The 17048-nt window shown below is 40.2% G+C and overlaps 1 protein-coding gene and 1 long non-coding RNA gene across 2 annotated transcripts in view; one reads left to right on the top strand and one right to left on the bottom strand.

Annotated features, from left to right (window-relative positions):
- Positions 1-17048, bottom strand: part of LOC144585842 (uncharacterized) — a 757174-nt gene that overhangs the window by 607658 nt on the left and 132468 nt on the right. The window lies entirely within an intron of this gene.
- The window catches only part of ANO3 (anoctamin 3), a 339659-nt gene that overhangs the window by 269477 nt on the left and 53134 nt on the right, over positions 1-17048 (top strand). Inside the window, exons 10-13 of the mRNA XM_072985871.2 lie at positions 1342-1397; positions 4001-4122; positions 5454-5588; positions 13702-13798. Of these exons, the coding sequence (XP_072841972.2) occupies positions 1342-1397; positions 4001-4122; positions 5454-5588; positions 13702-13798 (410 nt within the window). The remainder of the gene's footprint in view (positions 1-1341; positions 1398-4000; positions 4123-5453; positions 5589-13701; positions 13799-17048) is intronic.

Genomic DNA, 17048 nt, shown 5'->3' with positions numbered 1-17048 from the left:
CTATACCATCACCATGGCTGGAAGTTATTGAGGGGTGTTGAGATACATGTTGCACATATTGGGCAATGGTGGGGCTTTGGTTTCAGTGAATTCAAAGCCACACTTGGCGAGCCCACTTTAGCCCAATCACTTTGGCAGAGCTTTCTTGAATTGTACTGGGGTGGGGGTGGGCAGCAGGGTCAAGACTGCTGTTCCATTGTAACCTCTCTCTGCTGCTGCCATCCCTGAAAGAGGTGAGGGGCATGGCATGCCAAAATAGGGCCTTCTCGGCTGTTGCCCCCCAACTTTGGAAAAGCAGCATTTATGCTTCTTCTTATGACCCCATAGCCTCTTCCAGACTTGTTTTCGTTACGTACTAGTCACCTTGATGCTCCATAGGAAACTCACCGTGTTTGTTGGATATATGTTGTTGCTTACAAAATATATTTTTCAGAAATAATATATTTTCACAAGAGAGGCTTATGAAGTTTGGATTGCTTTCCTGATGCAATAGCATTACTGTTGCTTTTTGCCCTTTGTTTGTCGTCTTCATTAATTTCCATACATGTCTTTGCAGATGTAAAGGAAAAAAAGATATACAGACTGTAAATTGCAGTAAATTCCGAAGTGATTCACTCCAATTCACCATTTGGGCTTTGTGCAAAGTGGATGCTGTCCTGTACTTGTGAGGTTTCAAATTAAAATAGCACCTTCCTGTCAGCAAATAAAAGCTATACGCTAGTCTCGCAAAATCTGGTCATTTGCTCATATCAAAAGCCATGAAACATGGGTACATTTACTAATTATTAGAGTTCAGGATGAGCTTTAAAGCTTCCATTGACAGCCACTTAAGTGACTAGCAGACGCAGGTCCTATATAACAGGCTAGGGCAACAAAATTACCAGGTTCAATTTTGCTGTGCTTGTCTGAATCCCACCTTGCAATTTTTTTGTACTGTTTTCTTTTTCTACTGAGTTGTAAGCTTTTTTCCTGCACTGAAATCTTCATGTGCATACTGTACATTTCCACTTCTTTCCTGATGCATACACTGATGTGGACATTTTGCCTAGTCTAAGCTACTTTTACACATTGAATAATGTATGTTTGCACATCCCCCCCAATTATGCGCTCTTTGGCCATTTACAGTTTAAATGCCTGTGCTGTTTTGCATACACTGAATGCCTCACAAATGTGTGAATTCTTGAGTTTATGTGTGTTTCTTCTCATAATGAGAGACCAACATTTATTGTGTTTGACATTTCTTTTGGAATGTTTAGAAAATTAAAAGAAATTACTTCAGTATATATGCAGAGCAATTTTATATTATTGCTAATGTAAATGTATGTCTTCTTTTCTGTTTAGGCATTAACAGGTTACTCAACAATGGAACTTATGAAGCTGCATTTCCACCTCATGAGGTAGTTTAAGTAGTAGTGCTTTAAGTATGGTATGTTCATTCTAAATTTGCTTTAACCTCCTGAAGTCTATAAATAAAATTTAAATTTACTCCCAGGTACTTCTACTTATCTATTTTGTAAATCTTCTCTGAGGGCTCCCATTTCAGCCTGTTATGATCTGGATCCCACAATTTTTGACTATCATACACGTTTATCATTGCATGATATATAACTCCATCTGATGCATGTTTACTCAAAGCTATGTTACAAAGCGATCATCTCCCTTTGAGATGTTCACATCAATGTGTGCAGCCAGTGGCATGCAGGCTGAATCCTATAAACTATCAATTTTCTCTCCCTGAAAGTCATAAGTTACCTTACTGTTATAGTCAGTCCATTGGGATTCCATACGCTGTATATGAGTTCTTTTTTCCTAGCCCCTATATTTACAGTTCAGCCCTTGGTTTGTGAAAGAAACCCTGGAGATTCTGTTAACTCAGCTGTCATTGTGTGCTTTACACAGATGGAGAGATGGGGATAGCAAAAGTCAATTCATACATGCTGCATTGTGGGAAACAAAATATTATTTCACTCAGAAATGTGACAATTTACTTTTTTCAACCATTTCCCAGAATACCAGTGTTAGTTGCAATATGCAGTGAGCTGAAGTCCAAAAAAAGTAACTTTTCCATGTGATTTCACTGTACTCGGCTTCTTGTTGAAAATAATCCTTTACAGATGGGCAATATAAAGTATTTATAGGGAATTTAGGGAGAGATCCACATAGCTGATTCATTAAACAATAGAATGTTCTCCTCCAACTTTTTCCCAACATACCATTGCACAGGAAGACAAGGACTGGATGAGGAAGTTGGGTGCCACATGGTCCACATGCCATAACACTATCCTGCACACTGGTCTGCTGAAGGCAGGTGCTGGTGGTGGCATGAAGAGGTAGATAGAGAGAGTTTTGCCAGCTCAGCAGATTTCTGTTATTGATTTTATACCCTCCATGTTTAGTATGAAAAAAATACTCTAGGCTGTTACAGTCTTGTTCTACTGCAGTTCTCTGCACAGTATTCCACTAATCCAGAAGTGTCCATAACCCTCTGGAGTGACATTTCAAAGATTGCAAGGGATTGCAAAGAGGGGAGCCAGAAAAATAAGGTGCTCTGGCTTCTGCATGTGCAAGTGTTTCACATTAGCACAAAGCAACCATGAGATGCCGCACAATGAGTGTACAGACCAGAATGTTTTTTAATATTCAAATATATATTAAAAATTAATAAAAGGTTACAGGTTTAAGTAGGCACATTTATTTATTTATTTATTTATTTAATTTATATGCCGCCCACACTACCCAAAGGTCTCTGGGCGGCTTACAGCATTTAAAATACAATAAAGATATGTACAATTAAAATACAATTAAAATATATATAAAATTGCCATCAGACCCACAGTTAACATTATTTCAGTTAAAAGCCTTCTGGAACAGGAAGGTTTTGACCTGGCACCGAAATGTCATCAGTGTCGGCGCCAGACGAATCTCAGTCGGGAGGGCATTCCAGAGTCTGGGGGCAGCTGCCGAGAAGGCCCTTTGTCTGCAAGCCATCCCTCTTACCTCCTTGAGGGATGGCTCTTTCAAAAGGGCCCCCTGGCTAGATCTTAACTGCCGGGTAGGCTCATATGGAAGGAGGCGGTCCTTCAGGTATCCAGGGCCCAAGCCGTTTAGGGCTTTATATGTCATGTGATCCAAAGGAGTGTTTTGGGTGTACAAAGAGTAAAATTGCTGCAAAAAAGGGGGCGGGGGAGGGTGGGAAGTAACAACTTTAAGACAAGGTACACAAAAGGTAGGACACATAAAACCTGTGAATGTAAAGACGTTGGAACGTTCTGCAGTTTTGTCTATCTACAGTACTACATCATTTTGCAGATGAAATAAAAGTTCACGAGTGGAGGAAAAGTCCAATCCAGAAAACTGAATGCTATTTAGTCATATTAGAACAAATTTGTTCACAGGAGACATTTGTTCCTTTTTTTGTTCACTTCTTCAGTTTATACCCTTCAGTGGGCTTCAGTGTCAGCACACTACTAGCTATAACTCTTGAGTACATCTCACTTGTTTCAGCTGTACTTTTCCTCAAATAAACATGCAGAGAGGTGCAGTGCTATGTTTGAATGCCTTTCATAGAATCCTAGCTCATCTTTAGGTGATTCTCTGTCCTCTACACCTCTGGATTTTACTTTTAACTGGGAGTTACTGGGAGGATAAATTAGATAACCACTGTAATGCACTTGGTCCATAAGTGTGCTCTATAAATCTGCATTAAAAATTAACTGAGTCTCCCAGCTGGAAAATGTTTCAGTTCTATATAGTCCAGAGACAGTAATTCTGTTTTTGTTCCAAAGAATATTTCCATTCCACAGAGAGGTTTGTAACAACATGAGCTTTGACTGTAACTTCAAAACTGTTTTTTCAGCAATTTGCGGCAATACATGGGCCAACTGTTCTTTGACAGAATAGTCATGACTTTCTCGTATTTCCATTTCCATTGTAGAGATTTGTTTTCGAGATTTCATGACTTTTGGTGTCTTTTTCATTTTTTAAAATTTCTTTGCTGCAGGGAAGTCACAAGAGCAGGCATCCCATCAAAACTCATGGAGCTCAGAATCATCGGCATCTGTTGTATGAACGCTGGGCACGATGGGGGATGTGGTACAAATATCAGCCTCTGGATTTAATTAGGTACTCAAAACAATGGTCACATTTGTGCATCATGCTAAAGTATGTTTTATGTTAGGCATGTTTTTTTGCTTTAGACCAGCCATTCTCAACCTTTTTTTGGTCATGGCTCTTTTAGAAGGTCCCAGGATCCCCTGACAAACTAGGAAAGCCTTTACCTGTGTGCAAACGATATAACATGAACAGATGAATCTGGGGGCCCCTTCAAATGTGCTAGCCTCTCCAGGGTCCATGTGGCCCCCATTGAGAATGGCTGCTTTAGACCATAATTGTCCTATAAATTATAGTTTCTTTTCCTCTTTTGTTGTCTGTTGTCTTCAAAATGGACAGCTAGAAAAACAAGCCAAGGATAAAGCATGATTCTGGGCTAAAACATAACATGAAACCATGATTGAATAAGTTTGTTGCCACAGGTAAAGGTAAAGTTTCCCCTTGACATTTAGTCCAGTCATGTCCAATTCTAGGGCACGGTGCTCATCCCCATCTCCAAACCATAGAGCTAGCGTTTGTCTGTATACAGTTTCCGTGGTCACGTGGCCAGCATGACTAGACATGGGATGCTGTTACCTTCCCACTGAGGTGGTACCTATTTATCTACTCACATTTTTACATGCTTTCAAACTGCTAGGTTGGCAGGAGCTGGGACAAGCGACGGGGGCTCACTCTGTTACATGGATTCAATCTTACAACGGCTGGTCTTCTGACCTTGCAGCACACAGAGGCTTCTGTGGTTTAACCTGCAGCACCATCACGCCCTACTTGGTTGCCACAAGCCAACAACAAATTAGTTTCCAGTTGTGGTTTCTGGCTGGCTAACAAACCTATGCCTCATGGCTCTAAGAATCCTTTTATTCCTGTTCTGCCTGTAGGAGCAAATAGTTGCACCCTACAAAACAAAAACTGTTTGAAAAAACGTATTGTCTAGGATGCGATCAGTGAGATTAGGACTGTGTGGTGCAATGAAATAAAAGGAATTTATCACAATTCTTGTAATTTTTATGCACCATCGAGTCGCTTATGACTTATGGTGACCCTGTGAATGAGTGATTTCCAAAATCTCCCGTCCTCGGTTACAATGCTCAGCTCCTGCAGTCCGAGGTGCCCGAACGGTGACTTCCTTTAGGGAGTTAGCCCATCTCTTGTTTGGTCTTCTTCTTTTCCTGATCCCTTCTACCTTACCACAACTATTTCTAGACATTTCCCAAGTCTTAAGCATGAAACAGTATGATTTGTTTTTAAGATGAATGTTCTATGTCCATGACTGGCATATTCATTTACTTTCAACATTTCAGTAAAAAGCAACTTTATTCTTTTCTCTCTTTTTTTTTGTACAGGAGATATTTTGGAGAGAAAATTGGTCTTTATTTTGCCTGGCTAGGATGGTATACAGGCATGCTTATTCCTGCTGCACTTGTGGGGTTGTTTGTTTTCCTTTATGGATTATTTACCATGGATTCTAGCCAAGTAAGGTAAGGAGGTGAAATAATGCCCGGTTTTTAGAAAACCCTAACACTGGATTACTTGCATACTCTGTTACTGTGAGTAAAGCTGTCAAGGCCTATACAAATAACATGTTGATTTTTTTCTTTGAATATTGCCAGTATGGGATTAGTGCAAATTGGCCAAAGAAAACCCATTCTAGTCTCGTGTCTGAGCATTTTTTGGATTAATTACAAGGCTAACTTTGGCTTTCTGGGTATGCTTTTCACGGGCCAAGATTTTTAATACATTCTTTTTTAAAGTTCAATTTCTATATGCCATTTTTATTTCACCAAACCCTATTGCTTTGCTAGTACAGTGGTGCCTCACTTAACGATTTTAATTGGTTCCAAAAAAATTGTCGCTAAGTGAAAACATCGCTAAGCGAAATGCGGTTTCCCATTGAAATGCATTGAAAACTGGATAATCCATTCCAATAGGAACGAATTGCCGTCCTTAAGCAAAAATCGCCATAGGAAACATCGCCAAGCGAAATGCAGTTCCCCAATTGAAATGCATTGAAACCTATTCAATGCATCTCAATGGGGGAAAAATCAACAACAAATTAAAAAAGAGTCAGAACAAAGTCAAATTTGGTTAACAAAGGGTTTATTAAGTGCACTTTATGATTTCAAACATTTTAAACAGTAAAATGTAACTTTGTAACATTTAAAAAACAGCAAACATGAGGCTGTTTAAACGATCGTTAAGTGAAACAGGGGACCCAAAAATGTAATCGTTATGCAAAGCATAGTCCCAACATCGCTAAGCAAAAATCGCCCATAGGGACCATCGTTAAACAAAGCGCAAAAACGCTCCAAAAAACTCATCGCTAAGCAAATTAATTGTTAAACAAAGCGCTCGTTAAGCGAGGCACCACTGTAATTTGCACTAGATTAGGCCCATTGAATCAATGGGAATTTGGTGATTCAACACCTCCATAATTTCCATTGATTCAAATGGATTCACTCTAACAGCAACTTACTTTAGCATAGATGACTCACCAAATTCCCATTGATTCAATGGACCTAATCTACTGCAATTTACTACACTAAGCAACAGGATTTTGGCCTCTATGGATTCTGTGCCTGAGAGCTACTACCTTTTGTACTGGAGGTCTAACACACAGATGCTTCATCAGGAAGTAGTCCCATTGATAGAAACCATTTTAATTGCAGCTGTTTCCAAGAGAAAAGATGACGGAAAAGATACTTGCTTGCATACACAATGTTTTAAGGATATTTTGGTTGCTGACACCATGCATGTGCACTATGATGATTAGTAATCATAACTGATCAATAATCATACCACAGTGGGAGCCCATTTTGAACAATCACTTGCTAAACCTACAAAAATATTTTAACATTCAGCTAAATAGGAACCTGAGGCAGTTGAACCCATCACTTATTTCAACACCTAAATTTATACACCAGTGTTTCCAAACCTTAGGGGCCCAGATCTTCTTGGACTGCAACTCCCAGAAATCCTGGCTAGCACAACTAGTGGTGAAGGCTTCTAGGAGTTTTCATAAACGAACATCAGCAGACCCAATACTGAGAACCACTGAAGTAGACTAAGCTGTACCATTTTTATCTGAATGTGAAAGCCAGAATTTCTTGTAGTTTCAACCAGAGATTTTGTAACACAGAAGCCTGGAAACATTCCACATAATTTGAATGATATTTCCCAACCTTTTCCATACACATGTCCAGCTGAGGAAAATACTACTCAGCGGAATAACAGATTAAATATCCTAGCAAGACAAAGCAAAAACCTTGTTCGGTTTAGTATGCAGATAAACAAATGTGTAAGTCCTCCTGTCTTGCTTTGGGTTCTGTGATTCAAGGATCACTTTAACATCTTTCAAAGCCTCTTTATAACAAGAGTAGCTGGAAAAGGAATAGGAGGCAATTATTTACAGGGTTTTAATTGATTCAGCATTCTGCAGCCATTGCACTCTGAAATTGCAATGTCCATCTGCAGAATACATTGATGACATTGCTTTGACCCTCATCAACCCCCAGTGCCAAAGAATACAATGATTGTTCCGGCAGTTCATTATGCAGTAAGACATTATGTCAGTTTGACAAACTAGCATTCCCTCCAGACACAGCTATTAATTTATCACAGTTCAATACAAGCTATGATAAAACTAGTGGATCCTGAAGCTGCTAATTCTCATAACTGGAAAATTAGCAACTATATGCATCATAGATTTATTTATTTATTTATTTATTTATTTATTTATTTATTTATTTATTTATTTATTTATTTATTTATTTATTTATTTATTTATTTATTTATTTATTTATTTATTTATTTATTTATTTATTTAAAATATGTTTACCCTACCTTTTCTCCTCAAAAGGATCCAAGGCTGCTTAGATTGTTAAAAAGACAATATTTAAGGCTAAAAACAGTAAGTATACAAATTATTTAAAAGAATTAAAACAAATATTATAATAAAAATGCTAGATAAAATAAATACTAAAAACACGTTTTAAAACAACAGTGCACAACAATCCATTTAAAAAAACTTTTCTCTCATGTAACATATGGTTTGTTAGCACTATCATATAAATTTACTTGAAACTAGATCATACTACAATTGAGCTTATCAGGAGTCTATTTTAAGTATAAAGGACAATGTTTGAGACATATATCTAATAAAATGTGCCTCTAGTAGGAATATGGTAAGTTCTCAAAAAGTTTCTCATTCTCTGTGATTTTCTAAATTTTACCATACTGATACATCCTGTCACAACTTCTCCCTGTATTAGTAAGAATTCCTAGCTTTATCCAAAAATACGACTTGAGTATCATTCCCTGCCCACCCCCTCACACACCTTATTGCCATTCTGTGAAACAAACTGCCAAATTATTTGCAGCTTCATGCCCTTTCCAGTGACCTCTGTGCAGGAAAGAAGCCATTCTGTGCAGGAATTGTAACAATCCTCCACAGGAAGGGTACCATCCTCTGCAGAAATTGTTAAAATCCTGTGCAGCTTGGCATTTCTTCGGAACTAAAAAGATTTGAGAATTTCTGAAAATTTTAATGAGGTTTCTCAGGTTATATATATATATATATATATATATATATATATATATATATATATATATATATATATATATATATATATATATATATATATATATATATATATATATATATATATATATATATATATATATATATATATATATATATCTATCTATCTATCTATCTATATATATATATATATATATATATATATATATATATATATATATATATATATAAAAACTGCATGTCAGATAAACTTGATGAGGGGATGGATAGTTTGTTTCCAGTTGATGATTCTCAGGCAGGCAGAAGCTGTAAATCCCAAAATATTTCCTTCTGTACACATAACACTTTGTCTTGCTGACTCCACTTCATTCTGACCATACTTTGACACTTTCTGTCATCTGTCGCTTTTTGTCATTAATGCTGGTTTTGCCAGTGTTGGGGGGTGTGTGGAGAAAAAGACAATTCTTTGCAGATCTGTAGAACAGTTCTTAGAGTTATGTAACAGTCTGCCACTTAAATAAAGTGAGTCTTCCCTCTTGTGGTTTGTGATGAATTTGACTGCAAAAATTGTATCTGCACAGTACAGCTTGCATTAATAAAGAATGGCAGACAAGTAATTCAGGTATAATTAACATTCACAGTCAAATAGCAATGAAGTGTTTCTGAAGTTTCAACATTAAGGTCACGTATGTTTCAGATTATGGTTTCTACTCTGGGATTTCAGACCTAGTTTCTAGGTCAGGTGTAAGAAACATATTCCTCCATTTACAGTGTTTTTGGGCTGCTTCTCCTAGGATCTCTCAACATTAGCTAACTTGACTAGGGCTGACAGAAGAAGCAGTCCAATAACATAATGCAGACCTGTATTTACCAGCAATATACCAAATAAATAAAGTTAGAGATTAAACTGAAACAGGCTGTTTCTGAAATGGGTTTGGCTGGGTGTTCCCTTGTTGTCTAAAATAAGACAAAATTATCATGTATTACACTAGATAGTGGTTGCTTTAAAAGGAAAGATAAGTCTTGTATATGTTTTGTTCTGTAAAACAGTAACAGGCATGGCTAGTAGGCAGGAACAACTCATATTTGAGCTTTGTTTGTATACCATGCATATAAATTGGTTCATGATGCTCCATCTAGTGGTCCTTGTTCCAAGTGCCTGCAGGCTCATGGAAGAAATCAGATATCTTTTCTTTGAGATCCCTGCACAGTTGGAACAAATGTGGTCCATTGGTCCAGATAGGCGGGGTACAAATGAAATGAAATGAAATGAAATGAAATCAATCAATCAATCAATCAATCAATCAATCAATCAATCAATCAATCAATCAATCAATAAATAAATGTCCCAGAATGTCCCATCATATAGAGAGGAGACAAACATCAACATGTTCTTTTTCCCATTCTGACATCTACTAAGTAAAGCAGAACTTCAAACTTGAAGTGTCTAATCCACTTTCAGTAAATGAGAGGATCAGTACAAAACCCATTGTTCAGGATAGGACATATTTTTCTCCTTCTCAGCATCAGCAGAGATGATCTCAGTTTTGTGTAGAACTTACCAAAGTGGCTTTTATAATCTATGCATCCAAGAATCCAGGGTCATGCTGCTGGCTGAGAGATTCTGGGAACACTTGCCCCAAAAGCAGTCATTTTTAAAAGGTCTGGTTTTGTGTCCACAAGTAATGATACTGCAAGCATTGTTCTGGCAACTGGACAGTGGTTTTAAAAGAAAGAAGATACGCTATTCTGTTTCCTTGGCAACATATCCATGTCTCCAACAGCTCCCCATTAAAAACTGTAAGATGTGATGCCCTGGCACAATGGCTCTTTCTGTTGGGAGATCTGGAAAAACAGTAGCAGGAGAGGAAGGGAAGGGAAGAAGTACTGAACTCCTGTTTGTTCTGATTAGGGATGTCTGCTGCCTTCAGGCAGGAGCATAAATACAAGCTGAGCTGGGATACAGTGGATCCTCGACTTATGGAATTAATCCGTATTGGAACAGTGGCTGCAGGTCGAAAAGTCCGTAGGTCGAGGATCCATTTCCCATAGGAATGCATTGAAAACCATTTAATCTGTTTGAGGCAAAGAAAAAAAATCCTGGGCTTCCAAAGCTCCCCTCCCTGGTGCCCTCTGCCTTCTGTCCCTATGTGGACAGAAGGCAGAGGGCAGCGGGTGCAGCTTTGGAAGCCCGGGAAGACGAAATCCACTCCACGCCCACTGCTGGCTTTCTGAGCTGCTCCACCCCCACTGCCAGCTTTTGGCTTTCCAGGCTTCAAAACCCCTCTCCGCTGCTCTCTGTCTCCCGCCCCTGGTGCCCTCTGCTTTCTGTCCCCACAGGGACAGAAGGCACAGGGCACTAGGGACAGGAGACAGGGATGGAGAAGGGAGTTGTGAAGCTCGGGAAGCCGAAAGTGAGCAGTGGGGGTGGAGCTGCTCAAAAAGCTGGCAGCGAGCGCAGAGTGGCTTGGCGGAGGACCTCCAGATGCCTTCCCCGCCACCATGGGAGGCCTCTTGGAGGTCTCCCCCACGCCACCGATAGTGCCTCCAAAGCACTATCGGCAGCGGGGGGACCTCCAAGAGGCCTCCCATGGTGGCGGGGAAGGCATCCGGAGGGCCGCCGCCGCTGCTGAGAGCAGTGCCATGCTGGGTGATTGCAGCCATGCTCGGACTCCTGGACAGTCCAGGAGTCTGAGCATGGCTGGGATCGCCCAGTGCGGCGCAGCTGCCAGCAGCAGCGGCGGCGGGGGACCTCAAGGTGCCTTCCAGGGCTTCTCCGCTGCCATGGGAGGCATCTCAGAGGTCCCCCTCCGCCACCGATAGTGGCTCCAAAGCACTATCAGCAGTAGGGGGGAACTCCGAGGTGCCTCCCATGATGGCAGAGAAGCCCTGGAAGGCATCTGGAAGTACGACCTACGGCCTACGGCTGGAAGGGGGAGGTGGGGAAAGCGCCAAGCTTTCCCCACCTCCCCCTTCTGGTCCGTAGGTCGATTCTCCGGCCGCAAGTCAAAGTGAAAATTTGCGGCCGGAGAAGTACGTAGGTCGAAAAGTACGTAAGTGGAGCTGACCGTAAGTCGAGACTCCACTGTATATTGGATAGAGCCCAGAGGAAATAATGGATCCTACATGTTAAATAAAGCATTTGCATGCCATTATTAGAAATTGGAAAAGAGAAAGAAAAACTAAGGCATATAGTCAGTTAGTAGCACTAGAGAAGCATAGTCTACTTTTCTTTTTCTTTTCTTTTTTTTTAATCAATCTTCATTTTTTCCAGTCATTGATTAAATTACCACAGTTTAAACTGTGGTTGCAGCACCATTGGTTTCAGATCCAGGGACAAGGAAGGATGAAGGAAAGAGAGAGGACAGAAAGTGTGGAGAAGAGGAGATTCCAGCATTGCCCATTTAAGGACGATGTTCTTATGGCTCTTTTAAGGCCCCTGCCTCACTCATTTCCCTGTAGCTGCCTTACAAAATGGCTCAGAACTTTATTCTGGCAGCTGTAAAAAAATAAATAAATAAAAACAAAGTGCCCAGCTGCACCGTTGCCACAGCCCTGAACAGGAACGCTTTTATTCTGCCTCAACCATTCAGTCTACAAATGAACTGGTCTTGTCATTTTCATTTCCCCATTTATGAGAATAGATTTTTTTCCCATAGAAAATGAGATAAAGACAGATAACACCATGGAAACCAGGCAAGGATCAGGTCAGAATGTCTCCAAAAGGGCAAAAGGCAGGCACCAATATGTGTGCCTTTATTTGGGAAGTGGATCATGGCAAGGCCAATAAACACTTCTTGTTTTAATGCTGGGGTGTGCAAGGTCTACAGGTTTGAAAGCAAAACTCTCCTCCATCCCACCCAGGACTCACTACAGCCCCAAACTTGAAGTACCTGGAAGTTCACATGGATTTGTTTAAAAGAAAAACACACACACACCAGTATGCCATGCACATTGACTAAAATAGAGATGGGGAATCTCAGACCCTGAAGCCAAGTTCTACCCTTTTGAGTCCCTTCTTCAGAGGACTCTACTTCCTTCCTTGTAACACCATTATCTGCCAGGTTTCCAGCTATGCATTGTACAGATTTTTTTTCCATTCTAAAACTTAGTTATGTCACTTCTTAAGCTTAGTTACTTATTATAGGAGCTTTGAATCAAAACAGTTTGATATCTGGGTTCTCACTCTTTTACCTTTTGCCCCTGTGGGAGCCTCTCTGAAACTGGATTTGGTTCTGAGGCTGTGAGCAACTTCTCCTTCTTTTATTAAAGCCATTCAAGAAATTTCTGAGAGTGGCAATACTTGTTTTGCAACCAAATTTTATTTTCATCAGAGAGGGGAGGGTGTCTGTAGAAGGCACGTAGGGAGCAAGGCTTAGAGAAACAGCCTTGAGGATGGAGTGGAATGAAACTTGCTGCCCATACTGTATGGTTCTCCCACTGTTCTAACATGCTGAGAAAGGTGGCATAAAAATCTTCCAAATTAATGAATAAATGGATATAATACGGAAATGAATCCTATGGACACCATCACATTTCTTGTGGCAGCTGTCTAGTCCAGATATACAATGTTGTATGTATCTCATAGTCTAAGCAGGTGGGAGGGTGTCAAATTGATCACCTTGAAACACTCGTCACTCGGCTTGCTCTACAAGCCACTATTCAGGAAGGCAGACTACTTAATTAGCTATTAACCTTTTCTCTGAAGTGCTGTCTTTCAATAAAAGTTTTCACAAAGAAGCCCAGAATTTATTCCAGTTACAATTGATTTTATTACATTTGATTTTATGTCATTTGATTTTTACCTTGCCTTTCTCCTAGAAAGGACCAAAAGCAGCTTAGGGAGCAAGCATTTTACTGACACTGAAAATCGTCAGTGGACTTCCATATTCAGTATCTTGCCTGCAGCAAACTTCGTTTAGATGCAGTTCCCTAGATGTAAAGACACTGTCACAAAAACTGAAAGTGATGCAGCCTATGTTGTCTATACTCATTAATATCACAAACATTATACTGACTAGGAATAACCATTCCACTTTTATTTCCTGCTGCAGCAAAGAGATCTGTGAGGCAAATGACACCATCATGTGCCCAATGTGTGAGAAGAATTGCACTCTGCAAAAACTCAATGAAAGCTGCATCTATGCAAAGGTAACTTGCTTCCAATGTCAGAAATGTTTTGCTTTACAAATGACAGTTGTAAAGGACCCCAGTTGTTCCTTCAGGAAAAGGCTTTCCCAAGGCACAGTGGTGCTGGACAAACTACAATAATCAGCAAATGGAAAAGCTTTCACATTCACTCCTTCACAAAGAACAAGGCTGGCTTCTGCTAACAATAAAGCCAACTGTGGCAGAAAGTCAAGATAAATGAAGATCATACAATGGGCCATCTGTAGGTGGTGCCAAGAGGGGAAATGCCAGCCATAAAAATAACCTGCCTCCATGCCTGCTCACCCTGTAAAATAATATGTATGTCTGAAGAGGAACCCCCCCCCAAAAGCTGGAAGTATATGCAGAGAGAAATACATATTCTTATTAAACAATCAGAAATCACATTTAGTATTATTATGTTCAGGCATATGTAAAGCACAATTTACTGTCCGGATAAATGTTTACAAATCTCTGTCCTAGGCTATAACCAATGTCAAATCTTTCATCAGTTCTTGATTATTTTATTTGAAAACCCTATGATTTTACACTTGCAAGTTAGTCATCTGCACTATATAGTTACTAAGGACAGAATTCTGGTTGTTTTTGCCATGTATGCAACAGTCTCTTGTGAACACAGTCACTCTTTTCCCACATTTGTGGAAGGGGGTATTATCATCCTCTTCCCAGAGGTGTCTTCCCCTGAACTCATCCAGGATGATGTGCCTCAGCTGGAAAAGTCTGCGTTGAAGGAATGCTTGAGCTACCAGGTTGGGTGCCACTCTCTAGTGACCCAAGTGGCTGAGGCCAAGCTTGGACCGCCCAGAGAGAATCTAACCCCTCCAGAGCAAAAGATAGCTAGTTAGAGTTGGCTATCTTGAACTTAGACTTCAGTGCAAAGGTCTGATGGAGGACCCTCAGGTGAAGGGTTTTCCTGAGCAATTGCATGTATGAAAGTTCTTCAGCAGGAACTGCACAAGAAAGCCAGTTGCTGAGAAGTTCAGGTTTCCTCAGCGTGTTGCTTTATCTCAACACCTTAGCCATCCTCTGACTTTTCGTCTTGCTGTTCTTTCCTTAGACTGATGAACTGGTAGGACTCTGATATATGGTTCAGCCTTGTATTCTAACACCTTTCACCTGCTCCTTTTAACAGCCTACTTATGTTTCCCTTGTGCTCTGACCAGGGTCTGCTTTTTCACTTCCTTTTCAAGGCTGTCAAATAAACTATACCCTTCTCTGGCACATTAACTCAGCCAGGTCAGGGGGCACTGAGAGCTGCAGACTGAGATGTATGTTCACTAACCCCATGAAATACAGCATTCTGTGTTTCATCAACTGGATTCTGCCCAAAATAAATACATAAAATATTCTACCAGAAAGAAGTTACTGTTATTTACTGTTTGGGGAATATAATCTCCCTACTTTCATTTCAACATTTCTATTTTCCTCTGATTTTCATATGAAAGCTATTTTACTTCACATTTGTTTAATAATCATGACAAAACCAAAACCAGAGATATGTGTGTGTGTGTGTTTTTTTTTTAAAAAAAATCATGCATTCATTTTTATTGTACAGTATTTGTGGAACACATGTGCTAAGACAATGTGCTTTAGTTGTTGGTAATAAGTGTGCACTTTTTCAATATATTAAAATCAGCAGGGACTTGGCAGCTTATCTGAATAAATTGTGGAATGAGTGCACAACAGCACGGCACAGTGTAATGGATGCATTCAACAGAAAAAGATCCAGAGGATGTTATGCTATAAATGTCATTTTAAAACTTTCAAAAAAAAAAGTTAACAGAAAATACATTGTGGGTGTCTGTTATGCATAAACATTTTGTTTGCCCTCTGATAAATAACAGAACATTCCCAACCACCTCAGGTGGCTGTCCAAGTGGGGTAGAGATAGGTGAGATCCTTCCTGTCCAGAGCAGGTCCAGTAAAGGCGAGAGTGCCCTCCCCAGGCTCCCCATTTTAATCCACAGAGAGTTCTACAAGTAAAGAAATCTGCCACCCGTGGAGTTTTAGTCAGTGATAGGCAGTGGAAAGACCTGAAATTGTCATTCTGGAATTGGAGCACAGGCAGCCTGGAGTGTCCTTGGATCCACTGAATCCAAAGCCTCACTCTGTATCCAGGGAGGTCTCAGGATTATCTCTGCCTAGACCAATTTAGGAGCAACTAGACAGCCTTATCTCAAGCTGGATAGGGCTAAACAGGCTTGCTTTGAATTGTAGTATGCCATTGTAATTAATTTATTCTTACTGGTGTTTTTATGTGGATATTGATTTTCGTTTGTAATGCCACCCAGAGTAGAGATTGGCCACTAGATGGGTGGGGTAGAAATTTAATAAAATAAATAAAAATAAATTTAAAAAATTGGATGGTGTGAAAGCAGGAAACCTCACTAACACTAACAGTCTTCTCTTCTCATGAGATGGACAAAGTACAGTATTAGAGCATGGGTTGGAGAACAGGGGTTAATTACCCCAAATGGGGTAAAAGTGAAAATCCTGGGGGTAATGAGCTGGCTGCTACCCCCCTCCCTCCCACCCACCCCCACCCTCTGCAGCCCAAGCTTTAATTGGAAACCACCTCACTCTGTTACTTTCTTTGTTGCAGCAGGGCACTTCTAAATGCTCTGTTCTGTTAGAGATCGGAGAGATAAGCCTAATTGGTTGCAGCTGGGGATTAGCCCCTCAGTTTCAGGATCTGTCCTTCCAGTGAGCACTCGGGATTGATTTCCTTCAGAATGGATAGGTTTGATCTCCTTGCAGTCCAGGAGACTCTCAAGAGTCTCCTCCAGCACCACAATTCAAAGGCATCAATTCTTCAGCGTTCAGCCTTCGTTATGGTCCAGCTCTCACTTCCATATATCGCTACTGGAAAAAAGATAGCTTTGACTATGTGGACCTTTTGTTGGCAAGGTGATGTCTCTGCTTTTTAAGATGCTATCTAGGTTTGTCATTGCTTTCCTCTGAAGAAGCAGGCGTCTTTTAATTTCATGACTGCTGTCTCCATCTGCAGTGATCATGGAGCCCAAGAAAGTAAACTCTGTCACTGCCTCCATATCTTCCCTTCTATTTGCCAGGAGGTGATAGGACCTGTGGCCATGATCTTAGTTTTTTTGATGTTGAGATTCAGACCAGTTTTTTTGCTCTCATCTTTCACCCTCATTAAGAGGTTCTTTAATTCCTCCTCACTTTCTGCCATCAGAGTGGTATCATCTGCGTATCTGAGGTTGTTGATATT

Source organism: Pogona vitticeps, chromosome 1 (assembly GCF_051106095.1).
Source record: "Pogona vitticeps strain Pit_001003342236 chromosome 1, PviZW2.1, whole genome shotgun sequence".
In the NCBI taxonomy this organism is placed as follows: Eukaryota; Metazoa; Chordata; class Lepidosauria; order Squamata; family Agamidae; genus Pogona; species Pogona vitticeps.
This window is presented reverse-complemented; position numbering and strand designations above follow the sequence as displayed.